At 47.8% G+C, this 17983-nt stretch overlaps 1 protein-coding gene across 1 annotated transcript in view; it reads left to right on the top strand.

The window, feature by feature from the left end:
* The window catches only part of TNR (tenascin R), a gene marked incomplete at both ends in the record, with an annotated part of 83191 nt that overhangs the window by 26404 nt on the left and 38804 nt on the right, over positions 1–17983 (top strand). The window contains 5 exons of the mRNA XM_082672256.1: positions 1234–1419; positions 13469–13558; positions 14655–14918; positions 15530–15799; positions 16969–17088. Coding sequence (XP_082528382.1) covers positions 1234–1419; positions 13469–13558; positions 14655–14918; positions 15530–15799; positions 16969–17088 — 930 coding nt within the window. The remainder of the gene's footprint in view (positions 1–1233; positions 1420–13468; positions 13559–14654; positions 14919–15529; positions 15800–16968; positions 17089–17983) is intronic.

The following is a 17983-nucleotide window of genomic DNA, read 5'->3' as shown; positions in this document are numbered from 1 at the left end:
AGTAAGGAAACGTTTCTCAGAAAAATAAGCTGCAGAGGCATAAATCTGCTAAAAGATTCACCCAATTTACATCACTAAACAGAACACTTCTCACCCTGCAGCAGCTGCACTCAGATTGATTCACAACCGTCCCATCTTCTGAAAGAACAATCGGTGGAGACTTGCCTGGCATTTGCAAATTAAAACAGTCCACTTGAGGTTTTCCCAGAACAAATGGCTGGTCCACTCCAAAGTTAAATTCAAGTCTCAAAGTCAAGACCTATTTGGAACTTTTTAAGTGGCAGGTTGTCAAGACAGCACCTTCTTATCCAGTAAGTTATGTTGTTTCTGCTCAAATAAGCCTGAAGAGATGATCAGTCCTGGAAGAGAGAACCAGCCCCCCACAACTGCAGAAAAGACCCCAATGCCAATGGTCTTTTCATTGTTGTGGAATTCTTGGAACCCCAAGGAGCAAGCATTGGGGGCGCCAGATTGTTGGAACTCAGGGAGAGCTTTGGAGGCACCAGGAAGCCAGCCCAGGACTTGGGCACCTAATTTTGTACCAGGACCATGCTACTCACTTCTACATGCATTGTCTAATTTGTACAACTCCCTGAAAAGGCAGTATTATTAGCCCATTTTACAGATGTGGCCATCAAGACCCAGTGAGATGAAGACTTGCCCACGGTCCCATTACAATAAGAGTTGGAGGTAGGGCTCAAACTGGGACCTGGCTCTAAAGCTGACTCATTTCCAATACATCACATCCCCTCTCTACATGCAAAACTTTCAACAGTGTCTATGCAAGTAAATCCAGGGGAAGGCATCTTATACTTAAAAATCTTGCAGTCAATCCTCTGCTTTTTGCTCAGTGATCAAATTTGAAATTATTTCATCTTAATCACTTGGATGCCATCTCTGATTTCCACTTTCCAGGGTTTCTCTTGCTTAGTCTCAACCTTATGATACTAACTGGTTCATTCTTCAATTTCTAGAACACCACTAGAACTCCTGAATGGGAATGGGGGACGTGTGAAGTGTGTTGATATCTAACTCCTGAGTAAAACTCTCCAACCTGCCCACGTAATCTGTCATGGCCAACCTGGCAGACCAAAAGCTGAGGGGCAGCCCCTGGGTTCACTCAAACATGAGGCAGAGGGTCATGGACTCTCACCCCAAAGCCTGTTCAAGTTCAAGATGCATGACAAATGCACATTATCCCGTGTGATGTTGGTGATGTCTGGAATTTTTTAGAGATTGACGCCCCCAAGAACCTGCGGCTTGGTTCCCGCACAGCAACCAGCCTTGACCTTGAGTGGGACAACAGTGAAGCAGAGGTTCAGGAGTACAAGATTGTGTACAGCACCTTGGCAGGCGAGCAGTACCATGAGCTGTTGGTCCCCAAGAGCATCGGTCCAACCACCAGAGCCACGCTCACAGGTAAGTAAGGTCCTGGGGGCATGGCAGTTCCTGAGTCCATACCCTCCCAGCTCTCTCCCCGGCTATCCAACTCCACATCCAACTGTCGCCAAATCCCATTGACTTAATCCCTAAAGTACCTATCACATACATCTGCTGTTCTCCATTGTACTGCCATCACCTGGTCTAAGCTACTACCCTATCTTGTCTTCGCCACTGCGATAACCTCCCCACTTTCTCTCCCCTCTGCTCTCCTCTCCTCTTCACTCCATCAGTTATCTTTTCAAAATACATTTCCAGGGCTTCCCTGGTGGCGCAGTGGTTGAGAGTTCACCTGCCGATGCAGGGGACACGGGTTCGTGCCCCGGTCCGGGAAGATCCCACATGCCGCGGAGCGGCTGGGCCTGTGAGCCATGGCCACTGAGCCTGCGGGTCCGGAGCCTGTGCTCCGCAATGGGAGAAGCCGCGACAGTGAGAGGCCCGCGTACCGCAAAAAAAAAAAAAAAAAAAATTACATTTCTGATTATGCCATCCCATTTTGCAGCCATTTCAGGGATTCCGACTGCTCTTGGGATAAACTCCAAACCCCTGAACGGCCTTGGTTTCCTTACCATCTTCTCCAGTCTCCTCTCCCTCCCGCGTTCCCTGGTGCCCCCTGTGCTCCAGGCGCACAAGTCTACTTTTTTCAGTTCCTCAAACACCTTCTCCCTCCTGCCACAGTGCTTGGCACGTGCTGTTCCCTCTACCTGCCAGCCTCTCCCACCACCCTCTTTACCTCGTGACGTCTGCTTCCCTTCCAGCTCTCAGTTCACCTGTCACTTCTCTGGAACCCTCCCTGGTCCCCAGGTGAGGTCAGGTCATCCTGTCTGGCAGCCTCATCTTACTGGTTACCACTCACAGCACTCCTCAAGTTATCACTGTACGCTTGTGGGTGTGATTATTGGATTGTCAGTCTCCATCTTAGACTAAACTCTGTGAAAGGGGGACCATATTTGGTTTCACTCATCATGACTCCCCAGCGTTCAGCACAGCATCTAGCACTTACAGGTCCTGGATAAGTGATGAACGAATGAATAAACGCATGCATGAATGATGAGAGAAACTGCACATGTTCACTATGACTGGGGCATAGGTTACAAGAGGCCAGTGATAAGGTAAGAGCCGGTTATGCCTTATGTACCCTATAAAGAGTGTGAGTGGAGGGTTGTTGAAAGGTCTGAAATAAGATGATGCAATGACCAGATTTGGGCAGCTACAGTGTGGAGAACAGACAGGAGGAGGACAAGGCCAAAGGCAGGGAGAGGTCAGGCGGCTGCACGGAGTCAAAGAGAGAGATAATGGTGGTATGAACTAAGACGATGACCCAGGTCACCATGACGCCTGGCTGGGGAGCATTCAGGGTCCCCATGAGGATGTGGCGTCCAACCAGTGCTCCTTCTGGGGCCTTAGACACACCCGCCAGGAAAACCTACCTGCTGGACTTTGCTGAAAGGTAGATGGCTGGAAATGTGGGGCACAGTTTTCAGATGGAGACTGTGCAAAGCAGCCATGGACCAGGGGCCACCAGTATGCTCGCAGAGACTTTGTTTATCCTGTGTCTTGGCTTCTTGCAAAAGCATTAGTAGACAAGAGATCCACACAGAAGAGTGCGTACAGTAAACAAGGGCAGTATAATCAACTCTGTTTTCCTCCTGAACTGAAATCCCAGACCACGTTGCCAAATGAGGCCAGTTAAAGTAAATATAATAAATGTTTTTTCCAAACAGACGCACTCCTCAAACACAGCAAGGAGATGGAAAGATATGCTGACCAAGCAGGTTAATGGGGGTGAATTAAACATAGCAGGAACAGACCATCTGGCACAGAGCCTTTACAGAGAGCTGGAGACATTCACAAAAATTAAGCTAAACAAAAACCCCTGCAGTGATACAGGAGGGAACTGGTTCTAGGCGCAGCCCATCTCTGCCCAGAGCTGCAGGCTGCTTTGGCAATTAGCAATTTTACAAAGATGATGGCTAGTTGTTTGGATGGAGGACACACTTTAAAATCATGAGATATAGAGAAGAACTCAGTCACATCCTACTAATAATCATCCTATTATTTCCCATTACCAGGGGCGGGGGGCGGGGAAGAAGATTCTACATCCATTTGATCATCTCTGTTATTCCAGGCACCTTCACATAGTTTTAGCTTATTTAATCTTCACAACAACAACTCATGAGGGACAGGTGAACTAAAATATTGCCTGCCGCATCAGTAAACAAAGGATGTCACAGCCATCAGCCATCACATCATAGGCGCCCCAGTCAGCATCTCCATTTTACGGATGAGGAAATTGAGACTCAGGGATTTTGGAAACTTGCCCGAGTTCACAAAGCTACCAAGGGGGCTGTGACTCAAAGGCAGTTCTGAATTCTAGTCAAAAGTCCCCATCCCTTTTCATGGCTGCTCCTACTAAAGAAGTAACATGAAAGGAACAGTCAAATCTTGCAGACTTACAACGAATGGAAAGGTTATTAGTGAGGAGTGAGCTCAGATAGGTTGATTTTTTTTATATTTGAATTGGGCTTATGAAATAAAATTATAAATATATATTACACATAATTATCCCAGGAAGCTCACTGCTGGGAAGATTTATAAAGGCAAATAGCCTTATGTGATTTAAAAAGAGATTATAGGAATGTAAGGAAATCAAGTATATCTGTACTTGCTGAGATGCAGATTACAAGGATTGCTGGCACTCTCGCTGTGGTAGCTGGGGAAAAAGAAGGAAGGACCTGGAAGGAAGGAAGGCAAAAAGAGCGAGAAGTTTGACCCCAGCTCTAAATAGTTGTGTTTTCTCCCTCATTCTCCAACTTGGATGCTAAAGAGGAGAGTTTTTTCAGCTTCCGAGACTTGTTTTTGTTTTGGGGGGTTTTGTTTGTTTGTTTGTTTGTTTTTAGTTCCAAACAAGTTATTTGCTTGTATATATAAAACAAGACCCTGGACTCAGTGGGAAGGGCATTCCAGGCTCATCTGAAGCAATTCCTCCCTGGCCAGAAAGAGTATGAAGGACTAGAAACTTCAGCTGTCCCCACCCTCCTTATCCCCAGTCAAAAATAACTGCAACCTTAGCAAGAAGGTACCATTCTCTCTTGTCTCAGTTTTATTTGAATGCTCGGTCCTGTGGGACATGTTAAGAGCTGGGACTCTAGACTCTGTATCTAGGCCCAGTTACTCACTGTGGGATTTGGAGCCATTGACTCGACCTTTCTAAGCCTCTGTTTCATCATTGGTAAAAGGGGAATAATGCCACTTACCTCATAGTGTTTGATGGGGCTTTAATGAGATCATGTACTGAAGGAGTTTAAGACCATTCTTCTAACACAGCAAAGTACTCAATACGTGGATGATGGTGATGATGATGGTGGGGGGAAGGAGGGGCGGGAGAGGAGGAGAAATAAGGAGGCAGAGGAGGTCTGTGAGCTAACGGATGCTTTGGGACGATCCCCTGTAATAAGTGTGGCACAGAGTGGAGACCCTGCTTCTCAAAGTGGGGTCCAGTGGCAAGGGCATCACCCCAGGAGATGTCAGAGCCCTCTCCCCCTAGATCTGTGGAATCAGAGCCTGCATTTTACAAGCCCCTCGGGGGATTTGTGTGCACATTAATGGTCAAGAAGCACTCACTTAGAGCATGGTTTCTGAAGTCACCCACTCAGGCTTGAGACCAACTTCACTGATGTGCATCTTTGGGCAAATTTCTTCAATTTCTGTGCTTCCGCTTCCTGGTCTGAAGGACATCATGTCTACCTCATAGGTTGTTGGGAGGATTCAATGAACTCATATATATTTATATATCTGAGCACTGGTACATAGAAAACCTTCAATAGCCATTTGACCTTTTATTGTTTTTAATTCCTACAAAACTCAGCCTGGATCTCTGGCAACCTGGCCTCTCCCAGGCAGAACTTCACAGACCCTTTATTCTCACAGCCAGCTGACTCCAAGTCCTTCAAGTCCTATGGAATCTGTACTGGATACTCCTTGCAGAAGCCCTTGTCTCTGCAGCCGCCACCTACCCCTTCACTGTGGAATGCAAGCCCTTCCTGACTCTGGGGCTCAGAGTCACACGGCGGGCTCACCGCACCCCACTGCATCCTCCATCATGTACCTCCCCCTTTGCAACACAGAGACCAGGCTGGGGCACAGAATACCAAACATTTCTTTTCCATTATTCTCTCTAGGCAATGCCCAGCAAATTCCCTCTGGAGTGTGAATTTGTTTCTCAACAACAGACTCGGTGTCTGCAATGATTTTTTTCTCTGCTCTGGTGGCTTCTGCGTCCTTAATGATAAAGTCTTTTTTTAGGCTCAGCCTCTCAGCCTGGACCATGTCTGCGTGGCCTGTGAACCATATCTGGAGTCCCAAAGGGGTCCCCGAGTGTTATGTACCTTACAGGCTCACCAAGGGCCCTCTAGGTTAGAACCAGAAGCATGTACCAGGAACTGGCACCATCACTGTTTTCTGAGTAGCAGTGAAAAACCATAAACCATACAGAAAACTCCTAGTGGAGGGACAGAGGGAGGAAGGGAGGGAGGAGGAAAGGAAGGAAATTTTCATTCTTTGACTGGAATTTGATTCAAAAAACAAACAAAAAACCAAAACCCTGCCTGTGACCAATGCAAATTATAAACACTGCCCTGGTCTCTTGTCTGAGGGGACTCCACCAACCTGTCATCAGAAAAGCCTGTGCCTTCGGTGTTTTGCGAACAGGGGAAAGGGGTTTGTCTTCAGTCATCTACGGTCTCTTGCCTGGTCCTCCCTCAGGAACAGAAGCCCACACTTGAGGACCAGGAGAAGGGCAAAAGGAACTGGCCCGTATGGCCACGTGAGCACTGGGCTCTAACCCCGCTCCGGGGCCCAGTCATCACGTCCCTCACCCACTCAATGGGGCGCCCCCTACACACCTCTTGATGATGCTTCCCAACCAGCTGCCTCTCTGCACAGCGACTACCCGTATCTCCAGTCAACAAGGTGCTAATCAGAAAACTCATCACCAGGGCTTAGGAAGCCCAGAGGCTTGAAGATTCCTACAGACTTCATGGTGCAACAATGGATCGCAAGAAAACAAAGACCTGCAGCCAGCCACACACGACACCCCCCCACACACACTCACTCACACACACACACTTGCACAAGGCTGATGTGTGCAAGCATGCCCCAGTCAGGCCCTGTGAATTGCCGCCTTCCAGGCCTCTGGTTGCTGGGGACAGGAAACCAAGGCCTCTACCAAATCCCTCATCGTCTCCTTGGGGCTCAAATGGAGATCTCGTGGTGAGAAGGTGGGCTCCGCGAGGTGCTTGTCCACAGGAAGATGTTCCATGAAGAAATCTGAGACCCCCAGAGGAGTCCAGCTAGCAAATCAGCGCTGACCGAGGCACTTGACGTTCACTTCACCCTGTCTGCACTCCCTGACATGCCAGGGCACAAGCTCCGGACCGAGTGCCAGACCTTCAATGCCCTGCAGGCTCCTCTGAGGAGGAGTCAGGCAATGGGCCCGGGGCCTGGGCCAGATGGTGCTCATCCTGCTTTGGGCGAAGTCACAGTGACCCCAAGTGGTCACTTTGGTAAGGCACCCTCTGAGCACAGCGCCACCTTCCAGGGGCTGCAGAGACCCAAGCAGAAGAGAGGAGATAAGGGGCAGTGGCTTCCACGCCGTCCTCCTCCTCACAGCTGGCATGTAAGGGCATCTGTCCCCTTATTTGCATTAAAGGGCTGGTGCAAAGGAACCAAGAGTAAAGTCAGGTGGGAATTTTTCCGTTTCTGCTTTGACTTCTTCAGCAGCGAATGCTTGTTTACAGCAAACACCCGGACATGGGATGTTCCTGTAGGACAGGGGGTGAAGACCCATGTTCCTCATTCATCCCACTGGCAACAAGAAAGTTGCATCTGAGAACAGTCCTTGGTGTTATGATTTTCTTTTTAAATATAAGTTTGTAGGACCAGTCCCTTCCTTAAAGTCAGCATAGAGTCTTCTCTTGATGCTCAAACATCATCCCCACCCAAAAAGTGGGGAGATGTCCTCCAAAGCCTGACTCATTCGGGGAACCCTGGAGAAGCACCTGCCATTCCCCGAGAATATCAGAATGCGGAGCCTGGGAGCTTACATCTCAGTACATTGAAAAGTAGATTGTTGCCTATCTGGTATGATTTTAGGGGTTCCCAGAAGATTCTCTGTCTCCAAATATCTCCCCATCTATGACGTCTGGTACCCAAATTCCCCGCTGGAAATTTCCCTATGAGGGGCCCTACATTAGGTCCCTGGTTTTCATGAGTTCTTTTACCAGATATACCTTTGCATATGTTATTCCCTCAGCCTGCCCTTTCCCCAACCAAATGTCCCCTGATCCTTCAAAATCCAGCTCAGATATTCTCTCATAGAAGTCTTCCCAACACCACCATTGCCCCCGCCATGCTGCTTCTACGCATCTTATTTTTTTTTCACTATACGACATACTGAATTAAAATATTAAAAAAATCAAATCCCTTGACCCAAAGACCTAAGAGTCTACTGAGGAGACCAGCAAGAAAGCTAACAATAACAACATAATAGCATGATTGTGATAAAAACTAAGAGACTGACTGCAAGCTCCTTGGGGACAGGGTCATCAGTTTGCCCCTCCCTTTGAAGGCAGATGTCCTTCAAATGCACTGGAGCAGCGATCCCCAACCTTTTTGGCACCAGGGACCAGTTTCGTGGAAGGCAATGTTTCCAAGGACGATGGGTGGGGGGGATGGTGCAGGCGGTAATGCGAGTGATGGGGAGCGATGGGGAGCTGCAGATGACGCCTCACTGGCTCGCCCGCCGCTCACCTCCTGCTGTGCGGCCCGATTCCTAACAGGCCGCAGACCAGTAGGGGTCTGCAGCCCAGGGGTTGGGGACCCCTGCACTAGAGACAACCAAATCCCCAACCCCAGTTTGGTAGACTTGAACTTCACAGATATTCTGGAGATGAGTCCAGGGATTCAGAGATGGAAAGGGTCCATCTTTCTGCATGGCCATCTGAACCTAATCAAGCCTGCAGACCCCAGGTGTATTGTTTATGTTTCTGCTGGCAAGACACAGGCAATCTCAGTTTCCTGGGCCTCCTTCTCCCACTGTTTTCCTGCTAGCAGCAGGAAGCATGAAGAATAGGTTTCCTAACAGAGGGAAGTGAGTCATCCTGTCTTTATCACCCACCCACAGTCCTTGCAGTGCAGGTGAGAATCTGCTAGTTCCTCTTGCTCTCTAGCTCTAATTAATCTCTTCCTGCTCACTATGTCCCATCCTACCGATCAGAAAATTCCACACCTCCGTCGTCCCTCAACCTTTCCTAATCTTGGCTAGCTTTCAAGGTTCAAGTCCCTTCTCTAGAAAGCCTTCTCTGGCTACTCCAGCCCATGCTGATCTCATCCCCACTCTGAAATAGTTTTCTTAGTTAGCAGCCCATGGTGTAGTGCAAAATCACCTTCAAATTCCAATGTGCTTACTCCACTCGCCTCTCCTAGCCTGTAAGACTCTTAGGGACAGGGACCATGCTATGATGCGTCAGAAAGAACAATGAACCTGGGTTCTAAACCCAGTTTTATTGTATATTATCTTTGTGACCTTGGTCAAGAAATGGACTTCTCTGATCCTCTGTTTACCCATGAGTAAGGCCCTCCTGGCAGAGCTGCAGGGGAAAACGAGGTAACAGGTATGAATCGCTAAGAAACTAAAGTTAATAATAGACCTCCTGGCCACCACTTAAAATTCTCTTTTGATTTTCATCCCTCCTTTCTTCCCTCTCTTTTTTCTTCATTATTCCTCTAGATTACTGCATGCAGCTCATTGCTTGGCATATTATGGGTACTCAGTAAGTAATTAATTTCCTTCTTCAGTACAGATTTCTTTTTATCTCATTAAGGACGAGGGTGATTCCATTCAGCTCACCCTGGTATCCCCAGTATACAACCCTGTGCCTGGCACAAAGGACACCCTCAGTAATGTCTGTTGAGTGAATGAACTGTGTGCTTTGGGAATTCAAAGAAGAATGGATATGCAGTGAAAGAGTTGAGAAAAGCATCACCCTCTAAGCTGAACAAAGGAAGTTCTATAAGGGATGCAGAGCGGTGGTTTCCTATGAGATGAATTTTCTGAGCTATTGTTAAGAAAGGGAACAGAGCCATTCATAGGCTACTACTTGCAGGAGCTGGATGGAAAGATAAAGTGAGCATTGGTAGAGAGCAAGGGGTCTTTAAAAAGCGAGAAATCCCTAGGAGTCCTCCAAGTGCTGATATATAAGTGTACTGGGTATGCCTCAGCTACGCATTTTCTTTTCCAGCAGAGGTGTATTTTACCTGCTGGCAAAGAGCAACAATTCACGTGTAGCACAGGAAGAAAGCTGTTGAAAATCAAAGGAAGCGGCAGGCAGGAACCCATAGGCAAGTCTCACTTCCACATCACCTAGTCAGAAAGCCTGGGAAGAGAGTACTTTAAATTCTGCTCTGCACTTTTCTGGGAGAAGATGATTCCGTTGTAAATTATTGAACATTTCACTTAAGCTTCATAAATAAGAAACTCGGATGAAAACGTTACATGGTAGATCCGTTTGGCAACATGTAATTTCTGTCTTCCTCCCTCGATTTGTCACACCTACGTCGGAGAATTTCTACTTTATCATAGGCAATTGAAGGTCTCAATCAGTTGTCTGAGAAAAGCAGTTTATGTCCCAAAGGTAATCTAATTTCTCCAACCAAGGATGTACCTGGGACTCGCTGAACATACTGACAGATAAAAATGTGTGCTTTGAATGGATCTGGGGTGTTGCAATCACCCAACTCGTTCTAGTGAGAGGTACTCGGCCCAGCCAGGGGCCAGCTCCTCACTGACACCGGGACTCCCTAAATCACTGGTCTCATCAGAGCCAACAGGCTAAGCTTCAGCAAACTGACAAGAGGTGTGCCGAGGACCAACCTGTACCTTCCTGGGGCTCACCAAAAAACAACTCCAAATCCTGGAATAGTTCTCTGAGCAAGGTAATAATACTATGAGCTACGATCCCAGCGGGCCAGGCACCATTCTTCACGCACATTGGTTCACTTAATCCTCACGATGACCCTCTGAGATAGATACTATTATTCTTCCCATTCTACAGAAACTGAAGCTCAAAGATGTGAAGTAATCAGTTACACGTGTAGAAAGCGGCAGAGCCTGACTATTAATGTAAGTACGGCAGACCTCAAAGTCAAAGTTGACCTCCACCAGTATTGACACTTTAGAGAAAGAAAGAACTAAAGGTTAGGAAATGAATGGAGCTGGTTTGAGAAGGGAAAAAGAGGGCTGATTCTGACACATTCTGTCCAGAGAGCCTGGTCAGTAAGGCCTGGAAGGTTCTGCCGTACTGGAGCACGAGGGATTCACCGCACAGGCTGTACTGAAAGCCACAATGAGGAGGGAGTGCAGAACCCTCCGGTTTCCAGGCAGCATTCACCTTCCTTAATCCAAGTGGCTGTTAAGGAAAGGTTGCTCAATGCATTTCCTGTCAAAATCATTCCTATTACCTCAGGGCTCCTGGGGAAGTCACAGCTGCTCCGGGGAGGGGATGAAATGAAGGGAAGGATAAGGCATTCAGTCCTAAAAGCCCTGAACCCTGAGGCCAGAAGCCTGGGGATCACCTCCAGCTGGTCACAGACTTACTCTTTGCCATAGTTTCTTTTTATAAAGAAATAACTACTGATTTGAATAGTGTCCCCCCCCACCTCCAACCCCCTCCCCCCAAAAATATCCATTTCCACCTGAAACCTGTAAATGTGATCTTATTCGGAAAGAGGATCTTTACAGATGAAATCAAGTTAAGATGAGGGTGGGCCCTAAATACAATGTGACCAGTGTCTTCAAAAGATTAGGAGAAGACACAGACACACAGGGAGAAGGCCATGTGTTATGGACTAGATGTTTGTGTCCCTCCCCGCAAATTCATATATTGTAATCCTCATTCCCAGTGTGAAATGGGGGCCTATGGGAGGTGACTAGGTCATGAGGGTAGAGCCCTCATAAATGGGACTAGTGACCTTATAAAAGAGACCTCAGAGAGTTTTCTTGCTCTTTCGCTGTATGAGAACACAGTGAGAAGATGGTCTGTGAACCAGGAAGCTGGGGCTCAACAGACATCAAATCTGCTGGTACCTTGATCTTGAACTTCTCAGCCTCCAGAACTGTGGGAAACAAATACGTATTGTTTAAGTTGCCTGGCCTATAGCAGCCCAAACAGACTAAGACACCACGTACCAACAGAGGAGAGGCAGAGCCTGGAGTGACGCAGCTGTAAGTCAAGAAATACCAAGGATTGCCAGCAACTACCAGCAGCTAGGAAGAGGCAAGGAAAGATTCCCCCCATAGAGTATTTGGAAGGAGCACGGGCTTACCAACACCTCGATTTTGGCCCTCTAGACAGCAGAACTGCAAGAGAATACATTTCTGTTGTTTTTAAGCCACCCAGCTTGTCGTCCTTTGTCATGGCAGCCACAGGAAATTAATGCAGATGGTGAAAGGGATCCCCAACCCACTTTCCTCACAAGGTTGTGAGGAAAACAACAGTCAAAATACAGTCAGGTATTTTGAAAAGAACAAATGTTATATAAATGCAGAACAGCATGATCATCGGCCTTGGTTCTGTCGAGCCCACAAAGGGCCCCAAAGAGAGCCTCCCAGAGGGACTCAGGCAGACAATGAGGGGCCCTACAGGTGCTAATCTGATCTTGTTGCATATTCCTGCAGCTCCAGTCCTAATAAATGAGGGTGAGTTTGATGCGGGTTTGGTACTGAATAAAGGCCCCCAGTGATGCCCACATTCTACTCCCTGGAACGTGTGACTATGTCATCTTACATGGCAAAAAGGAAAGTACAGATGTAATTAGGTTAAGGATCTTAAGATGGGGAGAACAGCCTGTCCTGTCCAGGTAGGGCCAATGTAATCACCAGGGTCCTTATAAGACGGAGGAGAAGATGGGACCACGGAAGCAGAGCTCAGAGAGAAAAACAGATTTGAAAATGTTACACCGCTGACTTTGAAGATGGGTTATGGGGACACAAGCCAAGGGATGCAGGCAACCTCTAGAAGCTACAAAAGGCGAAGAAACAAATTCTTTCCTAGAGCCTCCAGAAGGAACACAGCCCTGCTGAACCATTTCAGACTTCAGACCTCCTGAACTATAAAATAATAGATGTGTGTTGTTTTGAGCCACTGGGTTGTGGTAATTTGTTGCAACAGAAATAGGAAATTAATATACCAGTCAAACGAGTTAATCTGAAAATGAATGTGGGAGAGGGTAGGGAGACATCCCAAATAATTCTAGGTCCTTTATACTGAACCCTAAAGAATTTCCCCCTGTAGTTGGGCAGTTTTTTTCATTTTCTCCAGCTTCCTCGGGTCCCCCAGAAGTCATCCTAACATTGAATCCACAGCTTTGAGTGCCCTTGGTAGGGAGCCCACAGCAACAGGGCTTCTGCATGCCCCTACATTAAAGGCCTGACAGCCCTGTGCTCAGCGAGACAGTCCATCCACAGTTGCTCCCCAGAAAGGATGCAAACGTCCCCACATGGCCTCAGTCCCTGTCTATAAAAGGTACAGCTTGGTCTTCATCCACAATGTTCAAGAAATGCTTTACAGGCTTATGTCCACACAGTCCTTCTCGATGACGCACTCCCCCGATTCACAGTGTAAGCAAGAAATCCCTTCACCAGTTGTAGCCAACCTGAGACTCTACCTCAGGGAGACCTTCCACAGAAGAGCACTGTTCTGAAGGTCACTGACAAGGGCAGCCTCACTGCCCTCCCGAGGAGACCAGCAGCAAGAAGGAAGCTCTGCACTGATCAGTTTGTCCTGTTGACTTGGTATGGATTTCCTAAGTGGTGAAATTGGGATTTCCTAATAGGTAAAAATAGGAGTGGATTCGGGAAGGATTAAACACAAGATCTGAACAAGAACCTAAGGTCATTTGCTTCCCTCCATCCAGCCTTCCCCATCCCTGACACACACGGAATAATGTCTGTTTCTGCATCTACCAACAGATCTGGTGCCTGGCACTGAGTATGGAATTGGAATATCCGCCATCATGAACTCACAGCAAAGCGTACCAGCCACCATGAATGCCAGGACTGGTGAGTAGGAAGATTGCTGTGGAAGGAGACCGGGACAGTCTGCAAGCCTGAGGGGCCGTGGAAGCTTAGCCCAGCAAGGACTGGTCAGAAGGCAATGCCTCCTAGTGAACAGGTCCCTGGGTGATGATTATCCGTCAAAGAACACCATCTACCGGCAGCTTTTTGATTCCCTGTGCCTACTCTCTGACATCTGACGTGCAGGATGGACTCCCACCCTCTCCCCACAGATCTGCACGTGGTCCCCCACAGTCTGAAGGGGTGCCCACAGCTGTGGAGAACGGAGGTGGAAAACCCCAAACAAGTGGGAGTTGTAGCAAGTCATATTCCCTTCTAGATCACCCCACAGCAGGCAGAATGTGGGACTCCTCACCGTGTAGGACAGAAGCCCTCAGAAAAGCCACAGGCTGAAGGTCTAGGCATGGAAACAACCCATTCAATCTAAGGGCAATGGAGAAGTCCACTGACACCCTTGCTATTCTGGATCCAGCAGTTTTGCTTCCAAATCCCGGGCAAATTCCAAAGTCACTTTAGTAACTTAAGTACAAGCAGCCTGGGCTGGGCTGGGGATTTTGAACCAATCCCTGTCCCAAGGCTGTCCAGCATAGACCACCTCTCTAGAGAACCACATGGACATGGGTCCCCAGGAGTCCTCAGACCTTGTTGCCTGTACAACCACGGCCAAGTCAGTCAAAATGGCACCAGGAACAGAGGTAGCTACGGTTGCCAGGAATGGCATATCCTTACTTGATGGTGGTACCTGTTTTGCCCTGGTTGGTTTACTGAGAAAGGCTGGGAGAAAATGATTATGGAGAGCTTAAAAGTCAGCAGCCAGCTCTGTCCCAGAGGTGGGTGTACTCCAGTGGTGTTAGAGTTACTAATGCCTTTCTGCAGATTGTTCATCATATGCCAAGCCCCCGGCCATCTTTCAAAGGAAAGGTGCTTAACAAAGTGTGAGATAAGTGTCAGCAGTGACAAGCCAATTTTCATGGTCAGCAGACCCGCTGATAGCTTAGAAATCCACAGGGGGTCCAATTCCAATAAATACTGGCCCTCGTGTGGAACTGATGTAAAATAGGCCACTTATGTTGATCCACAGAACTGGACAGTCCTCGAGACCTCATGGTGACAGCCTCCTCAGAAACCTCCATCTCCCTCATCTGGACCAAGGCCAGCGGCCCCATTGACCACTACCGAATCACATTCACCCCATCATCTGGGATCGCCTCCGAAGTCACTGTGCCCAAGGACAGGACCTCGTACACACTGACAGATCTAGAGCCCGGGGCAGAGTACATCATTTCAATCACAGCTGAGAGGGGTCGGCAGCAGAGCTTGGAGTCCACGGTGGATGCCTTCACAGGTACCAGGACAGCAGAAATCTCGGCTGGGTTCAGGGATCAACAGATCTTAGTGTGAGAAGGTCATCTAGGCAACCCACTCTTCCAGTGCCCCACATCCTTTAGAGAAAGGAAGAATGTAGGTAGGGAAAGAAGAGATAGAGGAGAAACTAATAAATACCTCAAGAGGGAATGGTTGGAGGTGAAGGGGGTGATGAACAAAGTTACCTGCACGCCTGAAATTTTGTATCTGGTTTCCTATAGGCTGCACACAGTGGTTGATTCTGTTCATAATTCCCTGCCTGCACAAAACCAGTGGGCATTCTGAGGATCCATGGGATCATGTTAAATTCCTTCCAGGACAGAGGTTTTAAATCCTAGATCAGTATTATGAATAACTCAGAGGTAACGCTGGTTTTATACTGCTGAGGGCATTCATTTTTCAGTGTATGGCTTGGAGGAAGGAGAGTAGACAGGACAGGAGAGTGAGAATGTGGAAGCTCTGGGTCAACAGGTGAAGGTGTAGTCCTTATCTGCAAGGAAAGGAGATCTCTTCAGTCAGATGCCTCTTCTATCCCAGTGGCCCCACCACCTCATGTGGATTTCAGAACCATCCATGTCCTCTGCTTTGCAGGCTTCCGCCCCATCTCCCATTTGCACTTTTCTCACGTGACCTCCTCCAGTGTGAACATCACCTGGAGTGACCCATCCCCTCCAGCAGACAGACTCATTCTGAACTACAGCCCCCGGGATGAAGAGGAAGAGACGATGGAGGTCTCTCTGGATGCCACCAAGAGGCATGCTGTCCTGATGGGCCTGCAGCCAGCCACCGAGTACATTGTGAACTTGGTGGCAGTCCACGGCACAGTGACCTCTGAGCCCATCATGGGCTCCATCACCACAGGTGAGGCTGGAGGACTTGACAGCAGGTGGTGAGGGGGGTTCCCACAGTAGCCTTCAACAAGTCAATGAAATTTACAAGGAGAAACACCCAAGGAGTAAGGGACCATCTCATTTATCAAGAGAGCGTCTATGAGTTGTTCTGAAACAGCCACCTCTTCCAGGGCCGCACAAAATGTATAAGATGGGAAACTTCCATTTAGAAGGTAGGATGGACTCAATGTCTTGAGGAGGCCAGGCCTTCAATGCATTGGTCCAGATGTCTTCCCACTACCAACTTAGGAGAAAGCCCTGGAGAGAGCTAGTCTCCCAGAGGAAACCCTTCTACAGTGAGGAGACATCTGTTCCTATTCTGGAGTGCCATCTCTTGACGGCCCAGTAAGTTCACTGATGTGAATGATGCCTCCTCAGGATCATATGCGACTAGCATGCAACCATACAGGGACCTGGTACTCGGAGAATGGGGTGATCTGCATGTTGTTTGGAAAACACAGGTACTCTCAGCTGAATTGGATCACTTGTATCTCATCCTTCTCATCTATAATCACAAATATGAGAGTGCATGTGGGTGAGGACATGTGTGTTTGGGTGGTTTCCTACATACTTACAAGAATTCATAAACTGAACAAGTGGATTAAACACTCAGCTGGTTTTGATCCTGCAATCTTCCAGTAGTCAAAAAAACAAAGTATATAGTATAAATAAAATACAGTTTAGGGAAGTGGATTTGTTCTGGACTTGTGCTCTGAAATCCCTCTACAGTCAAGAGCAATTTTTCCAAATTGAACAAAAGGCGGCTGCTTAACAGAGATAGAGAGAGAGTTGGGTTTGTCCAAGAGAAGCTGCTCCAGAGAGAATGACCATTACTCCCAGTTCAAAATAAAACATACAAACTTAAAGGAAATTTCCCAGTTGGCCTACATATAGGTAACAGTTGCTGCATAGGCACAGACCTTGACAATTTGACTTCATGTTGTTAAAATATTCTCCAGGAGCATGACACTGGCCACTCCTATGAGGTTTCAAGAGAGACTTCAGCCTGATCATGGTTTTAAGGTTGCCCTAGTATAAAGTAAGGTCTTGTCTGCCTCTGGGACACCATTAGGAAAAATAGGAATTTGTTTTTCACACTTTGCTTCCTGTCTTTTTCCCATAACCACCCGGGCCTTGTAGGAATTGATCCCCCCAAAGACATCACAATCAGCAATGTGACCAAGGACTCAGTTATGGTCTCCTGGAGCCCTCCTGTTGCGTCTTTTGATTACTACCGAGTATCATATCGGCCAACACAAGGTAACAAGGTTTCTTGGTTTCTCAAAGATGAATGGGATTTGGAGCTGGATGACGACTGTTATGGGAGAACTAGCGTATCCCAGGGGATATCACCCTCCTGCCTGCAATTTCCTTCCTCTCTGCAGCATGCTGCATCCGAATGGGTTGATGAGGAGCAGCCAAGGAATCCAGAACTCACCAGCTCCTCCCACAAAAGCCTTGATTACATTCACTCAAAAAGCAGGCCCTTCACCAGTAGAGTGAACCATGGTAATCGGTCGTCATTATCCAGACAGTGTAGCGAGAAACAAAGAACTCTGAAAGAGTGTACCAAGAGCCAGGGTCACATGCACTTTTCTGAGAGAATTAAAGTCCAAGGCTAAACACCCCAGGGGGTGCCTAAAGACACCACAGAGCCAGATGGAGCCTTGGAGGGAACCACAGTGACGGTGGTCCTGTTATGGCCACTCCAGCCAAGTTAGGAGTCAGAAGAAGTTGGCCCAGACCTCACCTGCATCCTAACAGTTCTTGCTGGTGCCATGTGGAATTGTTAATGAAGTAGAGGGTACAATCACTTCCAGTGAGGGAGTGGGATAATTTTCCAGACTACCCTTTCTCTGGGCTGCATGGACCACTCTTTTCTGCCATTCCCTCTATACTGCTTTAAGACTAGTTTGTTAGAAAACCACCTAATAAATAGGTTTTTTTCCCTTTGCTCCTGGGATCCTATATAATGAGGGGGTGGGATCAGCATGCAAGGTCTCTTCAAGTTCCAACATTCCCAGCTTCCCCATCCCCCAACTGGGTGCTGAGCCTTGCACCCATATTGGCTTCATGAAAGAAAGAGTGCCACCAGGAGCTCCCGTATTATGAGCTGCGTATATACGGGATCCACTGAACTTGACCTGTGGCTTCT

This window comes from Grampus griseus (genome assembly GCF_964374135.1).
Source record: "Grampus griseus genome assembly, chromosome: 1".
Taxonomy (NCBI): domain Eukaryota; kingdom Metazoa; phylum Chordata; class Mammalia; order Artiodactyla; family Delphinidae; genus Grampus; species Grampus griseus.
The sequence above is the reverse complement of the archived record's forward strand: the minus strand, read 5'-3'. Positions and strand labels throughout refer to the sequence as shown.